Source organism: Symphalangus syndactylus, chromosome 11, assembly GCF_028878055.3.
Source record: "Symphalangus syndactylus isolate Jambi chromosome 11, NHGRI_mSymSyn1-v2.1_pri, whole genome shotgun sequence".
NCBI lineage: Eukaryota > Metazoa > Chordata > Mammalia > Primates > Hylobatidae > Symphalangus > Symphalangus syndactylus.
In genome coordinates this window covers 62,264,949-62,282,500 of record NC_072433.2, presented here as the reverse complement: position 1 = coordinate 62,282,500, position 17,552 = coordinate 62,264,949, and the positions used below count along the sequence as shown (strand labels likewise).

The 17,552-nt window shown below is 44.6% G+C and overlaps 1 protein-coding gene across 5 annotated transcripts in view; it reads left to right on the top strand.

Moving 5' to 3' along the window:
- Positions 1–5,692, top strand: part of LDAF1 (lipid droplet assembly factor 1) — a 23,301-nt gene extending 17,609 nt beyond the window's left edge. For all 5 annotated transcript variants that reach the window (XM_055233126.2, XM_055233124.2, XM_063612136.1 and 2 more), the window contains one exon: positions 4,554–5,692. In XM_055233126.2, the coding sequence (XP_055089101.1) occupies positions 4,554–4,635 (82 nt within the window). In that variant the 3' untranslated portion in view covers positions 4,636–5,692. The remainder of the gene's footprint in view (positions 1–4,553) is intronic.
- Positions 5,693–17,552: the final 11,860 nt, after the last annotated feature.

Below are 17,552 nucleotides of genomic sequence, written 5' to 3'. Positions count from 1 at the left end.
TGTTATTATTCCTATGTTGAAAAATAAAGGGTGAAGTGGGTATAATATAACATTGCTCAAGGATGGCTCTTATAGGATTGCTTAATTGATATCCCTGGAGTCATAATCACCTTTTCAAAAATCGCTTTGATTGCTCTTAGACTTTCGTTTGTTCATTTGTATTTTACTTATAAAATGGGGCCTGCTATGTTTCCCAGGCTGTTCTCAAACTCCTGGCTTCAAGCAATCCTCCCTGATTGGCCTCTCAATGAACTGGAATTACAGACGTGAGGCACTGACTCACTCCCAGTCTTAAAAGACATAAAAGGAGAAATATTGGCCTATTTTGCATATTGAGGGTGATGCTTCTGAAATAAAATTCCTCCCTGCCTCTGAACCCTGCTGTAATAGGGTAAGTTCTTAAAGATTATACCACAGGAAGTAGCATAATCTGACTCCCTACTTATCAATGAAGAAATTGAAAAAGAAATCCAGGATTTGTACTTGATCTCCTTATCCTCCCCTATTGCTGCCAACCAATTGTTTCCACGTGGGCAGAGGTTCTTAAGCTTTTTGTTCTCAAGTCCTGTTTTACCTTCTTAAAAATTATTGAGGCATCCGAAGAGATTTTATTTATGTGGTTAATTGTATTAATAGCACTTTGGGAGGCCAAGGAGGGAAGATCACTTGAGGCCAGGAGGTTAAGACCAACCTAGGCAACATGGCAAGACCACATCTCTACAAAAAATACAAAAATTAGCCAGGTCCACGTAGTGATGTGTGCCTATAGTCCCAGCTACTCTAGGAGGCTGAGATGGGAGGATCATTTGGGCCCAGGAGTTCAAGGCTGCAGTGAGCTGTGATCACACTGCTGCACTCCAGCCTGGGCAACAGAGCAAGACCTTGTCTCAAAAAACAAATGAAATGAGGTGAAATATAAAATAAAATAAATAGCTAACATGACATAAAACTATATACAATAAAATAAATTAAAATAAACATAACATAAATTACATTAAATCAAATTAAATATTAGCTGGGTATTGTGGTGCATGCTTGTGGTCCCAGCTACTCAAGAGGCTGAGGAGGGAGGATGGCCTGAGCCTGGGAGGTTGGGGGTTCAGTGAGCTATGATCGTACCACTGCACTCCAGCCTGGGTGACAGAGCTAGACTCTGTCTGGAAAAAAAAAAAAAGTATATTAATAATTATTTCTTTTTAAAAAATTTTCTTAGTGTTTCTTGTTCTGAAATAATTATTCTATTAGAAATCATAACATAAATTTTTAAAATATCTATTCATTTAAAAGGAACAATATTACCTGTTGATATAAATAACAAATTTTAATGAGAAGTAACTATATTTTCCAAAACAAAATGAAATTTGTGAGTGGTATTGTTTTACATTTTACAAATCTCTTTCATATCTGCCTTAACAGTTGTCAGCTGGCTTGTCATTTGTGTGGCTGCATTCATTCTGTTGTGCTATGTTGTTCTGTTTGAAGTATTTGAAGAAGACCCAGCATCACTTAATGTGCGGTTGGGAGAGGGAGGCAAAGCTTTTTTAAACGATTGTGGATATTCTATGATAGTACACCAAAACTCCATAAGTGGTAGTTTCTTAAAGGTTAGCTGAAATGTGAAAGTTTTATACTCTATTTTATTGAAATCTGCAGGTCTATCTCACACTTTAAATTGATCTTTATCATGCATGATTTTGTAACTTTACCCAGTGGTCAATTGGAGAATATCAGTTCATTGAGTCATGCAGATCTTCCAAATATATTTTGAAAAATTGCACTGTTCCCTTGTGAGAGAATGTGAGTGGAAAAGGCATATAATAGGTCATGTTATTGTGAATATGGTTTTCATCTGAGAACCCTTGCATTAGCGAATTCTTTTTTTTTTTTTTTTTTGAGGCGAGTCTCACTCTCACCCAGGCTGGAGTGCAGTGGCTTGATCTTAGTTCACACAACCTCTCCCTTCTGGGTTCAAGCAGTTCTTCTGCCTCAGCCTCCCGAGTAGCTGGGATTATAGGTGTGCACCACCATGCATGGCTAATTTTTGTATTTTTAGTAGAGGTAGGGTTTCACCATCTTGGCCAGGCTGGTCTCGAACTCCTGAGCTCAAGTGATCCACCCACCTCAGCCTCCCAAGATGCTGGGATTATAGGTGTGAGCCACTGCACCCAGCCTGCATTAGTGAATTCTTTATAACTCAAAAAAAGATAACTCCTTCATTAAATGATCGAAAGCATGGAGTGGGGGGAAGAGGAGCTATACAATTTATTTCATGATTTAATGGAATTTTGGCCCTAAAACATAAAAGATAATACAGCTTAAATTTTTTAAAAAGAAAAGAAAAAGGAAACAAAACTGTAAGTTTCCCTTACATATGAAAATCAACTAAATATTTAGATTAAATACACTGACCTGCCTCCTATGTAGATCAGCTAGCCTCTGAGGGTCAAAACCACACTCCTTTGTTATGGAAACTGCGAGACCTCCCAGGGCCTGCAGCTCAGGAGAAGTAGGGGCCCTGGGCAGCTGTGTTTATTTGTAGAGCCACCAAACCCACTACCCCGTATCATAATCTTCCAAACCAGCCTGAGCATAACTAGCTTTCTTAGATCTTTACTAAGAAAAGGAAAGGCTTCTTTCTTAGTTTTTTGTTATCAGGGAGGAAGGGTTTAGGTGGCAAATAATGAAAAAAACCAAAGTAGATACTAGTTTAAACACACAGGGAACTTTTTTTTATTGCTTAATGAAAAACTAGAGACAGCCCAGGGCTGGTGCAGCCACTGTGTGGTATCAACGTACCAGGCACTTTTTGCCTTACTGTGTTGCCATCCTTAGCCCATTGGTTTCCTACCTCATGGCCACAAGATAGCTGCTGCAGCTCCAGGTGCACCAGCTACCTTCAAGTCAGGATAAAAGGAGAAAAAAATTGAGTCTGACCCTTTTTACAATGTGAGTAAAATATTTCCCAGGACCTCTCACCACTATACTTCAAAAGACTTCATTAACTAGAACTTTGTCAGATGGCCACTTGTGTTAGTCTGTTTCTGCATTGCTCTAAAGAAATATCTGAGATTGGGTAATTTACAAGGAAAAGAGGTTTATTTTGGCTCATGGTTCTGCAGGCCATACAGGAAACATGGTGCTGGCATTTGCTTCTGGTGAGGGCCCGGGAAGCTTCTTATCATGGTGGAAGGTGAAGGGGAGACAGTGTCACATGGCGAGAGCAGGAGCAAGAGAGAGAGGAGGGAGGTGCCACACTCTTTTAAACAACCGGATCTTGCATAAACTCAGGGCAAGAACTCAGTCATTCCCCAAGGATGGCACCAAGCTATTCATGAGGGATCCACCCTCTCGACCCAAATACCCCCTACCAGGCCCCACCTCCAACACTGGGGATCACATTTCAACATGAGATTTGGAGGGGACAAACATCCAAAGCATATCCCCAGTCTAAGCTGGGAATGTTCAGCTGTGTCATCTTCTGTAGCATAAATTTGTAAGGAGAAGGGTTTGGGAAATAACTCCTGGTCGGCCAAACTCTGGTGTGTGCTGTGGTTTTCCACAGTGGGGTGTCAATTATGGCCAGGCTTTTTGAAATTCAAAGATAAACCATGGATCCAATTGAGTTAATATCAATAGCACTACTTCGTCTCTCACAGCCTTCTGACAGTCACAAGGACTGAAGAAGACAGATTGGTTTATCTTCCTTTCCCCAAGATATGGTTTGGCTGTGTCCCCACCCAAATCTCATCTTGAATTGTAGCTCCTGTAATCCCCGCATGTCATGGGAGGGACCTGGTGGGAGGGACCTGGTGGGAGGTAATTGAATCATGGGGGTGGGTTTTTCCCATGGTTGCTGTTCTCGTGGTAGTAAGTATCACGAGTTCTGATGGTTTTATAAAGGGCATTTCCCCTGCACATGCTCTCTTGCCTGCGGCCATGTAAGAAGTGCCTCTGATCTTCCTTTGCCTTCCACCATGATTATGAGGCCTCCCCAGCCGTGTGGAATTGTGAGTCCATGAAACTTCTTTTTCTTTATAAATTACCCAGTCTCAGGCCTTTATTAGCAACATGAGAACGGACTAATACAATCCTCCCCCTGAACTCCTTTCCATGGAAGATGTCAAGAAACTAATTGAAATCAGAAGATATGGTCCAAATCCCCACCCTGCCATGTTTTTTAGCTGTGTGGTCTTGAACAGGCTGCTTGACTTCTCTGATTTCAGTTTTTGTCCATTGGTAAAACAGACAAAATAGCTACTCTTAATCTACCATTCTCACTGGGTTGTTGTGAGGACACAGATAATTAAGAAAAACGATAAATATACAAATTAGAAGATGGAAAAGGGGCCATAACCCTACTCCTAACCTGGTCATTTTAACCTCCTGTGCCCTCAGTTTCTTCATCTGTATAATGGGCATAGGCCTGGTGTGGTTGCAAGAAGCAGCTAAAAATAAATCAGGAAAAAGAACATCATGTATTCAGCTATGCACACTTCCAACGTTGCCCTTTATTGAGGCCCTAGAGCTAACCATCTCTTCTTGTTATCCAACAGGCCACTGACACAGCAAAACACCAATTACGACTTTCTGCCAGCCATGAAGTCTGCAGATTTCAAGGGGCTTTACCAGGAATGAGTGGCTGCTCAGAGGCCGGGCTTCTTTTCAAATACAGCTGGATCACACTCACCCCTTGGGATTACGGCTTAGAAGAAGGGGGCTGGGTAGGCAAGCACTCCTTGGCTGTGTCCTCTCGCTTTTTCACTTATTTGTAGGATACCGCAGCAGCCAATTTAGGGATTGTGTTGTTCTTGTGTTGGTTCCCATGTAAACAAGCACCAGAGAAATGCGATGGTTCAACAGCTCACCCTGCCCCAAGTATGCAGACTTGACCTTGGTGGGGTCCTGGGCTTCTAGAGTCTAGCCCTTGACCCCAAAGCCTCAGGGCTTATGTCCAACAGTCCCATTGGGAGCAACAGTGATTGTTTATAGTTTTTCGTTTTCAGAAATGAGGGCAGCTGTTAATTTTTTCACTCATGTGAAACAAGATGAAAAAAAAAACAAAAATCCAAAACAGAACAAGCTCTTCTGTTTTTGCTTTTTATCAGAAAGAACAGCAACATTTGGCCTCTCCAAGTTGGAAAATAGAGTCCAAATGTAACTTTGTGGCCAAGAGTATTTTTTAAAAAGTCTAAAGGTGTAGTTTCCACTGTTACTGTTGAGTACTGTTAAGTGCTGTTAATCTTTTACATATTTGCCCTTGGTACTTTTGTATTGTTTTAAAGAGCTTGTCCTGTTAAGTAATTTCTTTTCTTTTTTTTTTTTTTTAAACGGAGTTTCCCTCTTGTAGCCCAGGCTAGAGTGCAATGGTGCAATCTCGGCTCACTGCAACCTCCAACTCCCAGGTTCGAGTGAGTCTCGTGCCTCAACCACCCAAGTAGCTGTGTTTACAGGAACCCACCACCGTGCCCGGCTAGTTTTTTTTTGTATTTTTTTTTAGTACACATGGGGTTTCACCATGTTGGTCAGGCTGGTCTCAAACTCCTGACCTCAGGAGATCCACCTGCCTCGGCCTCCCAAAGTGCTGGGATTACAGGCGTGAGCCACTGTGCCCAGCCTAAGCCATTTCTTAAAATAAAAATGCTAAAGGACTAGTAAGTAAAAATAAAACTTCCTATGGGATTTCCCAGTGGAATTATTGAGTGGTTTATTTGCTGTGGCATTTCATTAAATATTTATTTGGGTGGGCTTTTTTTCTTTACTCTTTTTCCCTTCTGCTCCATACATCAGACCTGCCTATTCCTCTGTCAATTTCATGACTGGTGCTGGGTAATAGGGATTTTTTTAGTTGCTCGTGATAGACACCAATTCCACATTACTTTAAAAAGAGGGGTGGTGGGGAGAAGGATTAGTTTCACTCAACCAAAAGGCCAAGGGGTAGATCTTGAGGTGCTGCTGATTCCAGGGGCTCAGGTGGTGTCATTAGGCATCTCTCACCCCTCATCTCTCAGTACAGCTTTCGTCAGCGTGAGCTGCTTTTGCAGGTAGGCCCACCGCCCCTTTTGGAGGTCCCAGGAGCTCCATCCTGGGCAAGAAAACAGCTTTTTTCCAACAGTATATACAAATATTCTGGGTTTGGCTCCAATTGGATAGACTTGGGTCATGTGAGTGACCCCAGACCAATCACAGTGGCTAGGAGGATGGGATATGCAGATGGGACAGGGCTGGGATGGTGGCCATTCAAGAAACAGGGGAGGCAATAGATCAGCCCACTATTAATATAACTATTAATATTAACAGTTACTGTTTATTGGATGTTTCCTTCATTCATACAAGTGTCTGATATTATCTCTCTGTGCTATCTATCCAGCTGGGTTCTGCAGCTTTAATAATGAAGAATGCAAGGGTCCCTGGTCTCCCTTCTGAAGTTTTCTTTCTAATGCAAGAGTGAGTGAGCAAGTATATCTGTTGCTATGTAACAGTTTACCAGCAACTATTGGCTTAAAAGAACAGGCATTTCTTATCTCACATTCTTCATGTGTTAGGGGTCCAGGCATGGCTTGGCTAGATCTTCTGTAAGCCTGTGATCACAGTGTCATCAGGGCTGTGTTCTCATTTGGGGTCCGACTGGGGAAGGACCACATTCCAAGCTCACATGGTCGTTGGCAGCATCCAGCTGGCAACAGGACTTAAGCCCTCAGTTCTTTGCTGCATATTCCCCTCCCCATGACAATTCAGTGTGGCCAATGGCTTCTTCAAAGACATCAAGGGAGAGCCTCTCAGCAAGATAGACATTACATTCTTAGGGAACGTATTCATGCATGCACAGTCATGAACACTGGATCACTTTATCTGTGTTCTGCTGGTTAGAAACGAGTCCCAGAAACCACCCACTCTCATGAGGAGGGGATCACCCAAGGGCAGGTAAACCCACAGAGGGGACCATGGGCTGTGCCTTAAGAGTCCTTACTAGGGTCCTTAGTAGTTCACCTTACTACAACAAGTAAACAAAATATTAGACCAACTCTGCCAAAGATAAGTAAAAGGGTGGTAAGTAATTGGGAGAGCATGCTTTAGCCACAGCAATCAGATATTTCTTCTATTTGAACCAAAGCATGAGTTGTCACCTTGCCAAGCACACAGGGAGGGTGTTCCTGGCAGAGGGCACAGTATCCCAAAGGCCCAGAGATGGGAAGAAGCTTAATGTGTTTAAGGAAAAAAATGATGTCAGCATGGCTGTGCCTCATCATGAAGGGCCTCATGGAGTGAGTTTACACCAGGGGTCCCCAACCAGTACCGTTCCTTGGCCTGTTAGAAACCAGGCCATACAGCAGGAGGTGAGCAGCAGGTGAGCAAGCATTGCTGCCTGAGCTTCACCTCCTGTCAGATCAGCAGTGGCATCAGATTCTTATAGGAACATGAACCCTCATGTGAACTGCACATGCAAGGGATCTAGGTTGCATGATCCTTATGAGAATCTAATGGCTGATGATCTGTCACTGTCTCCCATCACCCCCAGTTGGGACTGTCTAGTTGAAGGAAAACAAGCTCAGGGCTCCCACTGATTCTACATTATGGTAAGTTGTGTAATTATTTCATTATGTATTACAATGTAATCATAATAGAAATAAGGTGCACGATAAATGGAATGCACTTGAATCATCCTGAAACCACCCCCTACCCACACCTCATCCATGGAAAAATTGTCTTCCACAAAACTTGCCGCTGGTGCCAAAAAGGTTGAGGACCACTGGTTTATGCCAAAGAGCAAAGGAAAGACAATGAGGAATCTTACATGGGAGAGTGACGTGATCAGACTTGGGTTTTTAAAGATCACTCCATGGCCAATGGATTTAAAGCAGGAAGGCTCGTTGGGAGGTCTATAGAGGCCCAGGAGCAGAGAGGATAATTGTGACTTAAAATTTACACTAGGCTGAGTGCAGTGGCTCATGCCTGTAATCCCAGCACTTTGGGAGGCCGAGGAGGGTGGATCACTTTGGGTCAGGAGTTTGAGACCAGCCTGGCCAACATGGTGAAACCCCGTCTCTACTAAAAATACAAAAAATAGCTGGGTGTGGTGATGCGCACCTGTAATTCCAGCTACTCAGGAGGCTGAAACAGGCGAATCACTTGAACCTGGGAGGTGGAGATTGCAGTGATCTGAGATCTCACCACTGTACTCCAGCCTAGGCGACAGAGTGAGACTCTCTCAAAAAAAAAAAAAAAAAATTTAGGGCAAAGGTAATGGAGACCTTCCTCATTTAGAGGGCCAGCAGCCTTTGGTGATGATGGAGAAGGAAAGGGGGACACAAGGTTGGCACCTAGGTTTTTAGCTTGAGCCAGTAGTGGATAGTGACACTATTGTAGGAGTGAAGGACAAGCTTCCTCTCTACCCTCTGAAGGATCCCTGAAATGAACTGGCAATAGACAGATGAACAGGAGAAAAGGCATATTCAAATTTATTAACATGCACATGAACACAGGAGTTCCAAAAACATGAGACTCAAAGAAAGGCCAAGTGATTGAAACTTACATAAGGGGAGATGAGGGAAATGTAGGCAACTTGAAGGATTGTAAATGATTTTTAGGGGAATTGAATGGACCCAAAGAGCAAACCACAATGAGATACCATCTGAAACCAGTCAGAATGGCTATTACTAAAAAGTCAAAAAATAACAGATGCTGGCAAGTTTGTGGAGAAAAGGGAATGCTTACACATTGCTGGTGGGAAAGTAAATTAGTTCAGTCACTGTGGAAAGTACTATCACAATAATAAAAATGGCATCCAAAAATGTCCATCAGTGGTGGATAAAGAAAATGTGGTACCATATACATCATAGAATACTACCCAGTTATAAAAATGAATGAGATTGTGTCCTTTGCAGCAACGTGGATGCAGCTAGAAGCCATTATCCTAAGTGAACTAATGCAGGAACAGAAAACCAAACACCATTATGTTCTCACATATAAGTGGGAGCTAAACATTGGGTACATATGGAAATAAAGATGGGACCAACAGACATTGGGGCCCACATGGAGGTGGAGGGTGGGAGGAGAGTGAAGATAAAAAAAACTATTGGGTACTATGCTTATTACCTGAATGATAAAATAATCTGTACACCAAACCCCTGTGACATGCAATTTACCCATGGAACAAACCTCCACATGTACTCCTGGAACTAAAATGAAAGTTAAAAAAAAAGCAGACAATAGTTTGTAAATTATTTTCTTTAGAAACTGAATGGGACAAGTTACGGGAAGGTGAGGGGCAGAACTGCACTGCAAACAAAGGTAGTCTTATTATGCAGATTAAGTCTTTTAGGTAATCTCTCAGAATTACTCTCAGCAAAATAGATGAAAAGCCTGATCACGGTGACAACTTTTAGTCTCTTCTGCAGTGGTTAATTTTTTCTGGTTATTTTGGATGCTAATCCACCATGTTGACTTCTGATTAACCCCAGTCCCGTGAATGCCTCCTGATTCCTACTTCAGTGTTCCCAGTATAAGAACATGTTGACCTTGATGTCATCACACAAATTATAGGCTATGATGCATACAGCATTCTTGCCTGTCCTGAAGGGTTGCCTTTAATTGGCTTGCTGGAGCAAGCATACCCTTTCCCTATGGTATATGCATAGCCCTGGTGTGGGGAGTAACAGTGCAGAGAGCTACCTGTCCTGCCACCACCTAAGACCACACTTTTGTCTGTAAGTTCCTTCAATGAATCATCCAAAGTCAACAAAATGGATCTGTCTGCCTCCTTTGGTTCCTTGGCTCCCTCAGCATTTGGGAATCACTTTGCATATTCACAGAAATTAAGACAATTGCATTTCTTTTGGAAGAAATTTTCCTCGGTCAGATTAGGGAACTTCCAGAGAGAGCCTGCTATGGTTAGGCTGTGTCCGCACCCAAATCTCATCTTGAATGATAGTTCCCATAATCACCACGTGTTGTGGGTGGGACCAGGTGGATATAATTGAATCATGGGGGTGGTTTCCCGCATTCTGTTCTCCTGATAGTGAGTTCTCATGAGATTTGACGGTTTTATAAGGGACGTCCCCCTTTACTGGGCACTCATTCTCTCCTGCCGCCCTATGAAGAGGTGCCTTCCGCCTTGATTGTAAGTTTCCTGAGGCCTCCCCAGCCATGTGGAACTGTGAGTCAGTTAAACCTCTTCCTTTATAAATTACCCAGTCTCAAATATTTCTTCATAGCAGCCTGAGAACAGACTAATACAGAGCCCCTCCCTGCACTCAAGAGGGCAGAAACAAGAGAAGGTTAGAAAATCCTTGGTTCTGAAGCAGTTTCTAATGCCTTTCATTTTCCTTTAACTCAGAAGTGCTCTGCATGCCAAAGTAACAGACTTTGGGGTATCCTCTGTGCCTCAATGGGGGCTGTGTGAAAATTCAACCCCTGCTTTGCTCATATTAAGTCAGATATGCCTCTTGGATACTAAGAGGATGTGTCAAGTAGACAGCTGGCTTAGAGGGTAGGTTTGGGCTGGGGAGTATTTTTAGTGCTGAGAGCTTTACACAGCCTTCTTGTGGGATGCTCTCCAGAGAGTAGCCAGGAGATCATTTCAAAACATAGTTCTGATCCCATAAACACCTTACGCCAAACTCTGCCAAGTGCAAAGGGCTTTCCCACAGCACTTAGAAGTGCTAACTCTTTCCCCTCATGGATCAATCCATGATCAAAGACCAATCCCAGCTGAGCACAATGGCTTATGCCTATAATCATAGCACTTTGGGAGGCCGAGGCAGGTGGATCACCTGAGGTCAGGAGTTTGAGACCAGCCTGGCCAACATAGTGAATTCCCGTCTCTGCTAAAAATACAAAAATTAGCTGGGAGTGGTGGCAACGTGCCTATAATCCCAGCTACCCGGAAGGCTGAGGCAGGAGAATCGCTGGAACCCAGGAGGCGAAGGCTGCGCTGAGCTGAGATCACGCCACTGCATTACAGCCTGGGTGACAGCGGGAGACTCCCTCTCAAAAAAAAAGATCAATCCAAGCTTCTGCTGCCTGCTACTTCTTTATATGCCATCGGCCTCTGGATATGAGAGAGAAAACTAAAGTTCAAAGGACTCACCCAGTTCAGCTAAGAAATGTGACATCTAAATCAAGGCTGTGCAGTGAGGTTATTCATTCAGGTTCTGTTCTTTACGTGGTCTGGGCCTAAACCTTCACCGATCAAATGAAGTGAAATAAGGTGCAGAACCCTAGCACAGTGGCTGACACCAAACAAGCCCATCAAGAATAATTGTGAAGGATGAGGCTCAGTGGCTCGTGCCTGTCATCTCAGCACTTTGGGAGGCCAAGGCGAGAGAATCACTTCAGCCCAGGAGTTCAAGAGCAGCCTGGGCAACATAATGAAACCTCGCCTCTACAAAAATGAAAAAATGAGCCGGGGGTAGTGTTGTATGCCTGTGGTCCCAGCGACTGAGGAGGCTTAGGCAGGAGGATCGCTTGAGCCCAAGAGGTCAAGGCTGCAGTGAGCTATGATAGCACCACTGCACTCCACACTGGGCAACAACGAGACCTTGTCTCCAAAAAAAAAAAAAAAAGAAAAAGTTGTCAAAATGCATGGCTGCATGAATCATTTCAAACTGAGTGAAACAGGAAGATGTAAAAGACCTGTTGTTAACCAAGCGTGGAGGACCATTAAGGACTTCAGGCTAAGGTGATTACAAAGATATCCTTGGCCTTTTAGACACAGCTCAGTGTGTGGCCGATTGGAAAGGTAATTAATCCCCAGAGCATAAAAACGATGACTTTTTTACAGTTATAATGTTAATTTATCAGTATGTCCAGGTTTCTTGTTTAGTTTTGAGCATTCGCCATGTGCTGGATGCTATTTTTTTTGTTTTTTTTGAGACAGGGTCTCACTCTGTCACCCAAGCTGGAGTGCAGTGACATCATAGCTCACTGCAGCCTCGACCTCCCAGGCTCAGATAATCCTCCCACCTTAGCCTCCCGAGGAGCTGGGACCGCTGGTGCCCACCATCATACTCAGCTAATTTTTGTATTTTTTGTAGAGACAGGGTTTCACCATGTGTTGCCCAGGTTGGTTTTGAGCTCCTGGGCTCAAGGGATCCTCCCACCTCAGCCTCCTAAAGTGCTAGGATTACAGGCGTGAGCCACCGCGCCTGGCTGCTGGGGGCTATTTTAAGCCCAATACACGTCAATACATGTTTCCAGTGCGTCCTCACTACCTCCCATTTTAGAGATAAGGAAACCGAAAGATTGAGAAGTTAAATTGCCTAAGGGCACATAGAATTAGAAGTGGGATTCTAACCCAGTTTGCCTGACTGCAAAAGACATCCTAGGCTGGGTGCAGTGGCTCACGCCTGTAATCCCAGCACTTTGGGAGGCTGAGGCGGGTGGATCACCTGAGGTCAGGAGTTCGAGACCAGCCTGGCCAAGCAAGAGCACAGCTGGTCTAGGATAGGGGGTCAAAATTGTCCAGGTCTGCCCCAGAGTGGCCAGTGGCAATCGTGGCATCATGGAAACACACACGTTCACAGTTGTGAAATGATTCAGGTTGTCAAAGAGCTTTCGTATCAGTTACCATCCTTACCTTTCATAACAGTCCAGAGACGTTATTCTGCTCTCATTCCCATCCTCTACTCTTCAGCTGATGGAAGAGGAAAGCAGGGTTAACGGATGAATCACCTGCGGAAGTTCTCAGAGTTAGCAAATGACTAAGTCACAGAACCTGGTTATCGGCCTCCTAGCCCATGTGCAGATCCTTTCCTCCCCCTTCTGCTGCCTTTTTTGTTAAAGCAGAAGTGACAAGGACGAGACGTTCGGAAGATGGACTACAGTGTCCCAGGGCAATTGGAAGTCAGCCATCCAGGGGGTCCATACACTGGAGAGGGCATGCTCCGTGTATGGACTTCCAGGCTGGAGAGGTCATGCTCCGTGTATGGGCCTCCAGCAGCACACATTGTTTGTTCATGTTTCCAAAACTCAGGAGGAGACTCAAGCCCCAGCCACATGCTCTAGGAGTCTCTATGCCCCTGTTTGGAGCTCCCGTGCTGGAGTTTCAATCCCCAGCTGGAAACCTCAGAAAAACCATCAGAAGGAAACGCAACCGTTTCCTCATGAAAGCGTTTCATCTCTGAGCCAGTAGAGGGAGCGCACATCCAGGCCATCCGAAGCTGGCTCAGCGGAGACTTCAATAGCACCGAGGGATGCAAGAAACATTCAACGCGCGATCCTTGAACTTGAATGTGCCTATGCATGGAGCCTGTTAAAAGCCAAATTCATGGGCGGATCACGAGGTCAGGAGATCCAGACCATCCTGCCTAACACGGTGAAACCCCGTCTCTACTAAAAATACAAAAAAAAAAAAAATTAGCCGGCGTGGTGGCAGGCGCCTGTAGTATCAGCTACAGGGGAGGCTGAGGCAGGAGAATGGCGTGAACCCGGGAGGCGGAGCTTGCAGTGAGCCGAGATCGCGCCACTGCACTCCAGCCTGGGCGACAGGTGACAGAGCAAGACTCTGTCTCAGAAAAAAAAAAAAAAAAAGCCAGATTCTGGTCAGGCACGGTGGCTCACACTTGTAATCCTAGCTACTCAGGAGGCTGAGGCGGGAGACTCGCTTGAACCGGGAAGGCGGAGGTTGCAGTGAGCCGAGATTGCGCCATTGCACTCCAGCCTGGGTGACGAGAGTGAGACTCTCCCAATAACTAAATAAATAAATAAGGCAGATTCTGAGTCTGTAGGTCTGCATCAGGACCTGAGTTCCTGCATTGCTTATCAGCCACCAGGTGAAGCCTTCACCGGCCACACCTTGAGTAGCAAGGTAATAGATACCTCCTCCCACCCTCTCCCATAGATGGCAGACCTGAGGCCCAGGGAGGATAGACTGCTTACTAGAGGCCAAACAGAAAGACTGCAGTGCTGGGGCTAGAACCCATGACTCCTACAGCTGGTGCTCACTTCATAGCATCTTCCCTGCCCCTCTGACCCTGAGACAGGATTCAGGGAAGAGGATCCCTAAGTGTGGGTGAGGAGTAAGAGACTATACTATCTGCTCTGAATCAAGCTTCTTTATACTCTATTTTTGTTCAAATCACTTCCCTTGCAGAAGTACCAATAGAAATTCAAAGATGAACACAACCAGACTGCAATTCTTTGGGGCCTGGGGGAGCCAAAGTAAAATAGATTTGTTAGTGAAGTTCCTCTTATTTTTGGTTAGTACAAATTTGGCAAGTCATCCAAAGAAAAGCTTACATATAACTTGGTATGTTTTTATGAATGCAAATTATAGCCATAGACTTTCTCCTAAGAATGAAGGTTCTTAGCTTGAATCAGTTTAGATGAAAAATGCCTCCCTTAAAAAATAAGAGCTCCTAAACTCTCACTAAACATGAAATGCAGAGGCAAGTGGTTCTAGGGTTGATTCAGGGAACACAATGAAGTCATCAAGGATTTCAGCTTTCCATGTTTTCGCTCCATCGTTCTCAGGATGTCTTTGGGGTTATTTCCTCATAGTTACAACATGGCTGCCACAGCTCCGGGAATCACATCACATAATCATATCCAAAAGCAGGTAGAAAAGGGGTTAGCTGCACATACCTTTTTTGAAATAAGGAAAAAGAAGCCCCCTCCCAACTTCCCCTTAAATCTCACTGAACAGAACTGTATTACATGCTCATCTCTAAACAGAAGGGAAATGGGATGTCATCTTGGTTATCTCATGCCAAGCAGGATTGTGCCCCAGGGTGTGCTGTGCAAACAAAGTCCAGGTTCTCTTAGCAAGGAAGAAGGGGATGAAGTGGGAAGGAAAAAGAAAGGGCAAGAAAATCCCTTTTAATTAAGCCCTACACTATCTGCCCCAGTACACTTGTGTTTTAGCTGTATTTTTTCACAAAGTAAGGGTCTTCATGTGCAGTGTGAGCAAAGGTCAGGACCAAGGAGGAGTTAGTGAAATCTGGAATCTCAATCAGGGGTTCATACTCTTGAGATAAGGAAAAGTAACCAATGCTGCCTAACAGCCCAGCACCCACACTGGAGTCCCTGGACTTAGCAGATGGAACTTGCAATAATGAGGACCATATGTATTCATTTGCTAAGGCTGCCACAGAAAGTACCACAGACTGGGTGGCTTACACAACAGACATTTATTTTCTCACAATCCTGGAAGCTGGGAGTCTAAGATCAAGATGCCAGCAGGCTTGGTTTCTCCTTGGCCTGTAGAGAGCTGTCTTCTCCCTGTGTCTTCCGCCTGTGTCTGAATTTCCTCTTCTTAGAAGGACAGCAATCCTATTGGACTAGGGCCCATCCTAATAACCTCATGTTAATGCAATTACCTCTTTTTTTTTTTAGGCAGAGTCTCACTCCGTCACCCAGACTGGGGTGCAGTGGCATGATCTTGGCTCACTGCAACCTCCGCCTCCCAGGTTCAAGCGATTCTCCTGCCTCAGCCTCCTGAAGAGCTGGGACTACAGGCCTGCACCACCATGCCTGGCTAATTTTTTTTTTTTTCAGTAGAGACAGGGTTTCACCATGTTGGCCAGGCTGGTCTCGAACTCCTGACCTCAGGTGATCCATTCACCTCAGCTTCCCAAAGTGCTGGGATTACAGGCATGAGCTGCTGCACTTAGCCACAATTATTTCTTTAAAGACCCATCCTCCAGCCATATTTTGAGATTCTGATGTTGGGACTTCAACATATCAATTTATGGGTCACACAATTCAGTCCTCCAATTGAGCGAGCATACTTCTCTTTATTTCCTCTGCAAGTCTGATGTGCACCTTGCTTTAAAAGAGATGCGATTATCATGCTTCTCATCCTGATTTTCAAAGGGCTTTCTATCACGAGTGAATCTCAGGTTCCAGTGAATGCCTTCTTCGTGTCTATGGATGTCATCATATGACGGTATTTTTTGACCTATTTCTGTGATGTATTCATAGCGTTCCTGTAATCGAACAGTCATGGATCAGCATTCAGAATATATAAAGAAACGCTAAAAATCAATAGGAAAAGGACTTTTAAAATCTAGTATAAATTAGACAAAGGCTATAAACGGACAATTCAGAGGGAGAGCCTGCTTCCTGCTGTGCAGATGGTCATCTTGTGGTGTCCTCACATGGCCTAGAGCAGAGAGAGGAAGCTCACTCTCCTTTCTCTTCCTTTAAGGACACTTATCCCCTTTATAAGGGCACCATCCTCATGACCTAATTAATTCCCAAAGCCCCACCTCCAAATATATCACACTGCGGGTAAGGACTTCAAAAACCTATACACTGGGGGTAAGGACTTCGTGTGAACTTGTTGTGGTGGGACACAATTGAGCCCACAACACCAAGAATAAGCCTGAGCACACACCTTGTGCCAGGAGCTGCATGTTCTACCTTTTTTCCTTCTTTCCTCTTCATTTTTCCTTCTTTCAGTTCCCATTAAGTAAATCCATTGAGCTGCTCCACAAAGAACACCATGGATATTAGAGGATATTTGCCTCTAGAGATTGGTACCAATCCCTTGCCTCTCTGGGTTCCTAGGAGAACTGACATGTGCAGAAGGCGCCCAGTAAATGTCAGTTTCATCCCTTTGGCATTGCCAGATTTAGCAAAATAATTTTTTTCTTTACGTTTTTTAAATTTTTTAATTTTTTTGTTTTCCAAGACGGAGTTTCGCTCTTGTTGCCCAGGCTGGAGTGATCCTCCTGTCTTGGCCTCCAGAGTAGCTGGGACTACAGGTGTGCACCACCATGCCCAGGTAATTAAAACAATTTTTTTTTTTGTAGAGATGGAAGTTGTATCAGTCCGTTCTTGCATTGCTATAAAGAACTACCTGAGACTGGGTAGTTTATAAAGAAAAGAGGTTTAATTGACTCACAGTTCCACAGGCTGTGCAGGAGCCACAGGAGGCATGGCTGGGAGGCCTCAGGAAACTTTCAGTCATGGCAGAAGGCAAAGGGGAAGCAGGCACATCTTACATGGCTGGAGCAGGAGGAAGGGAGAGAAGGGGGAAGTGCTACACGCTTTTAAACCAACGAGATCTCATGAGAACTCACTATCATGAGAACAGCAAGGAGGCACTCTCCCCCCATGATCCAATCACCTCCCACCAGGTCCCTCCCCTAACACTGGGGATTATAATTCGGCATGAGGTTTGGGCAGGGACACAAATCCAAACCATAGCAGGGGGTCTCACTATTTTGCCCAGACTGGTCTTGAACTCTTGGCCTGACAAGCGATCCTCCTGCCTCAGCTTCCCAAAGTGCTGTGATTACAGATACGAGCCACCACATCAAGCCAACATAGCGATCAGCACTCTAGCCTGGGCGACAGAGGAGACTACGTCTCAAAACAATTAATTAATTAATTAATTAAAACAAATAACCCCATACTTTCTGCCTCCGTGGCTTTGCCTGTTCTGGGTATTTCGTGTGAATGGACCCATGCATCTGGTGGTCTGGGCACATTTCAAATGCTCAGCCCCCTTGTTGGCCCATGGCCTCCGGACTGGATGGCGCGGGCTGGGTGTGCGTGGGGTGCCCAATCCTTCCGGAGCATCTGGAGTGGCCACGTGCAGGTGCGAGCGG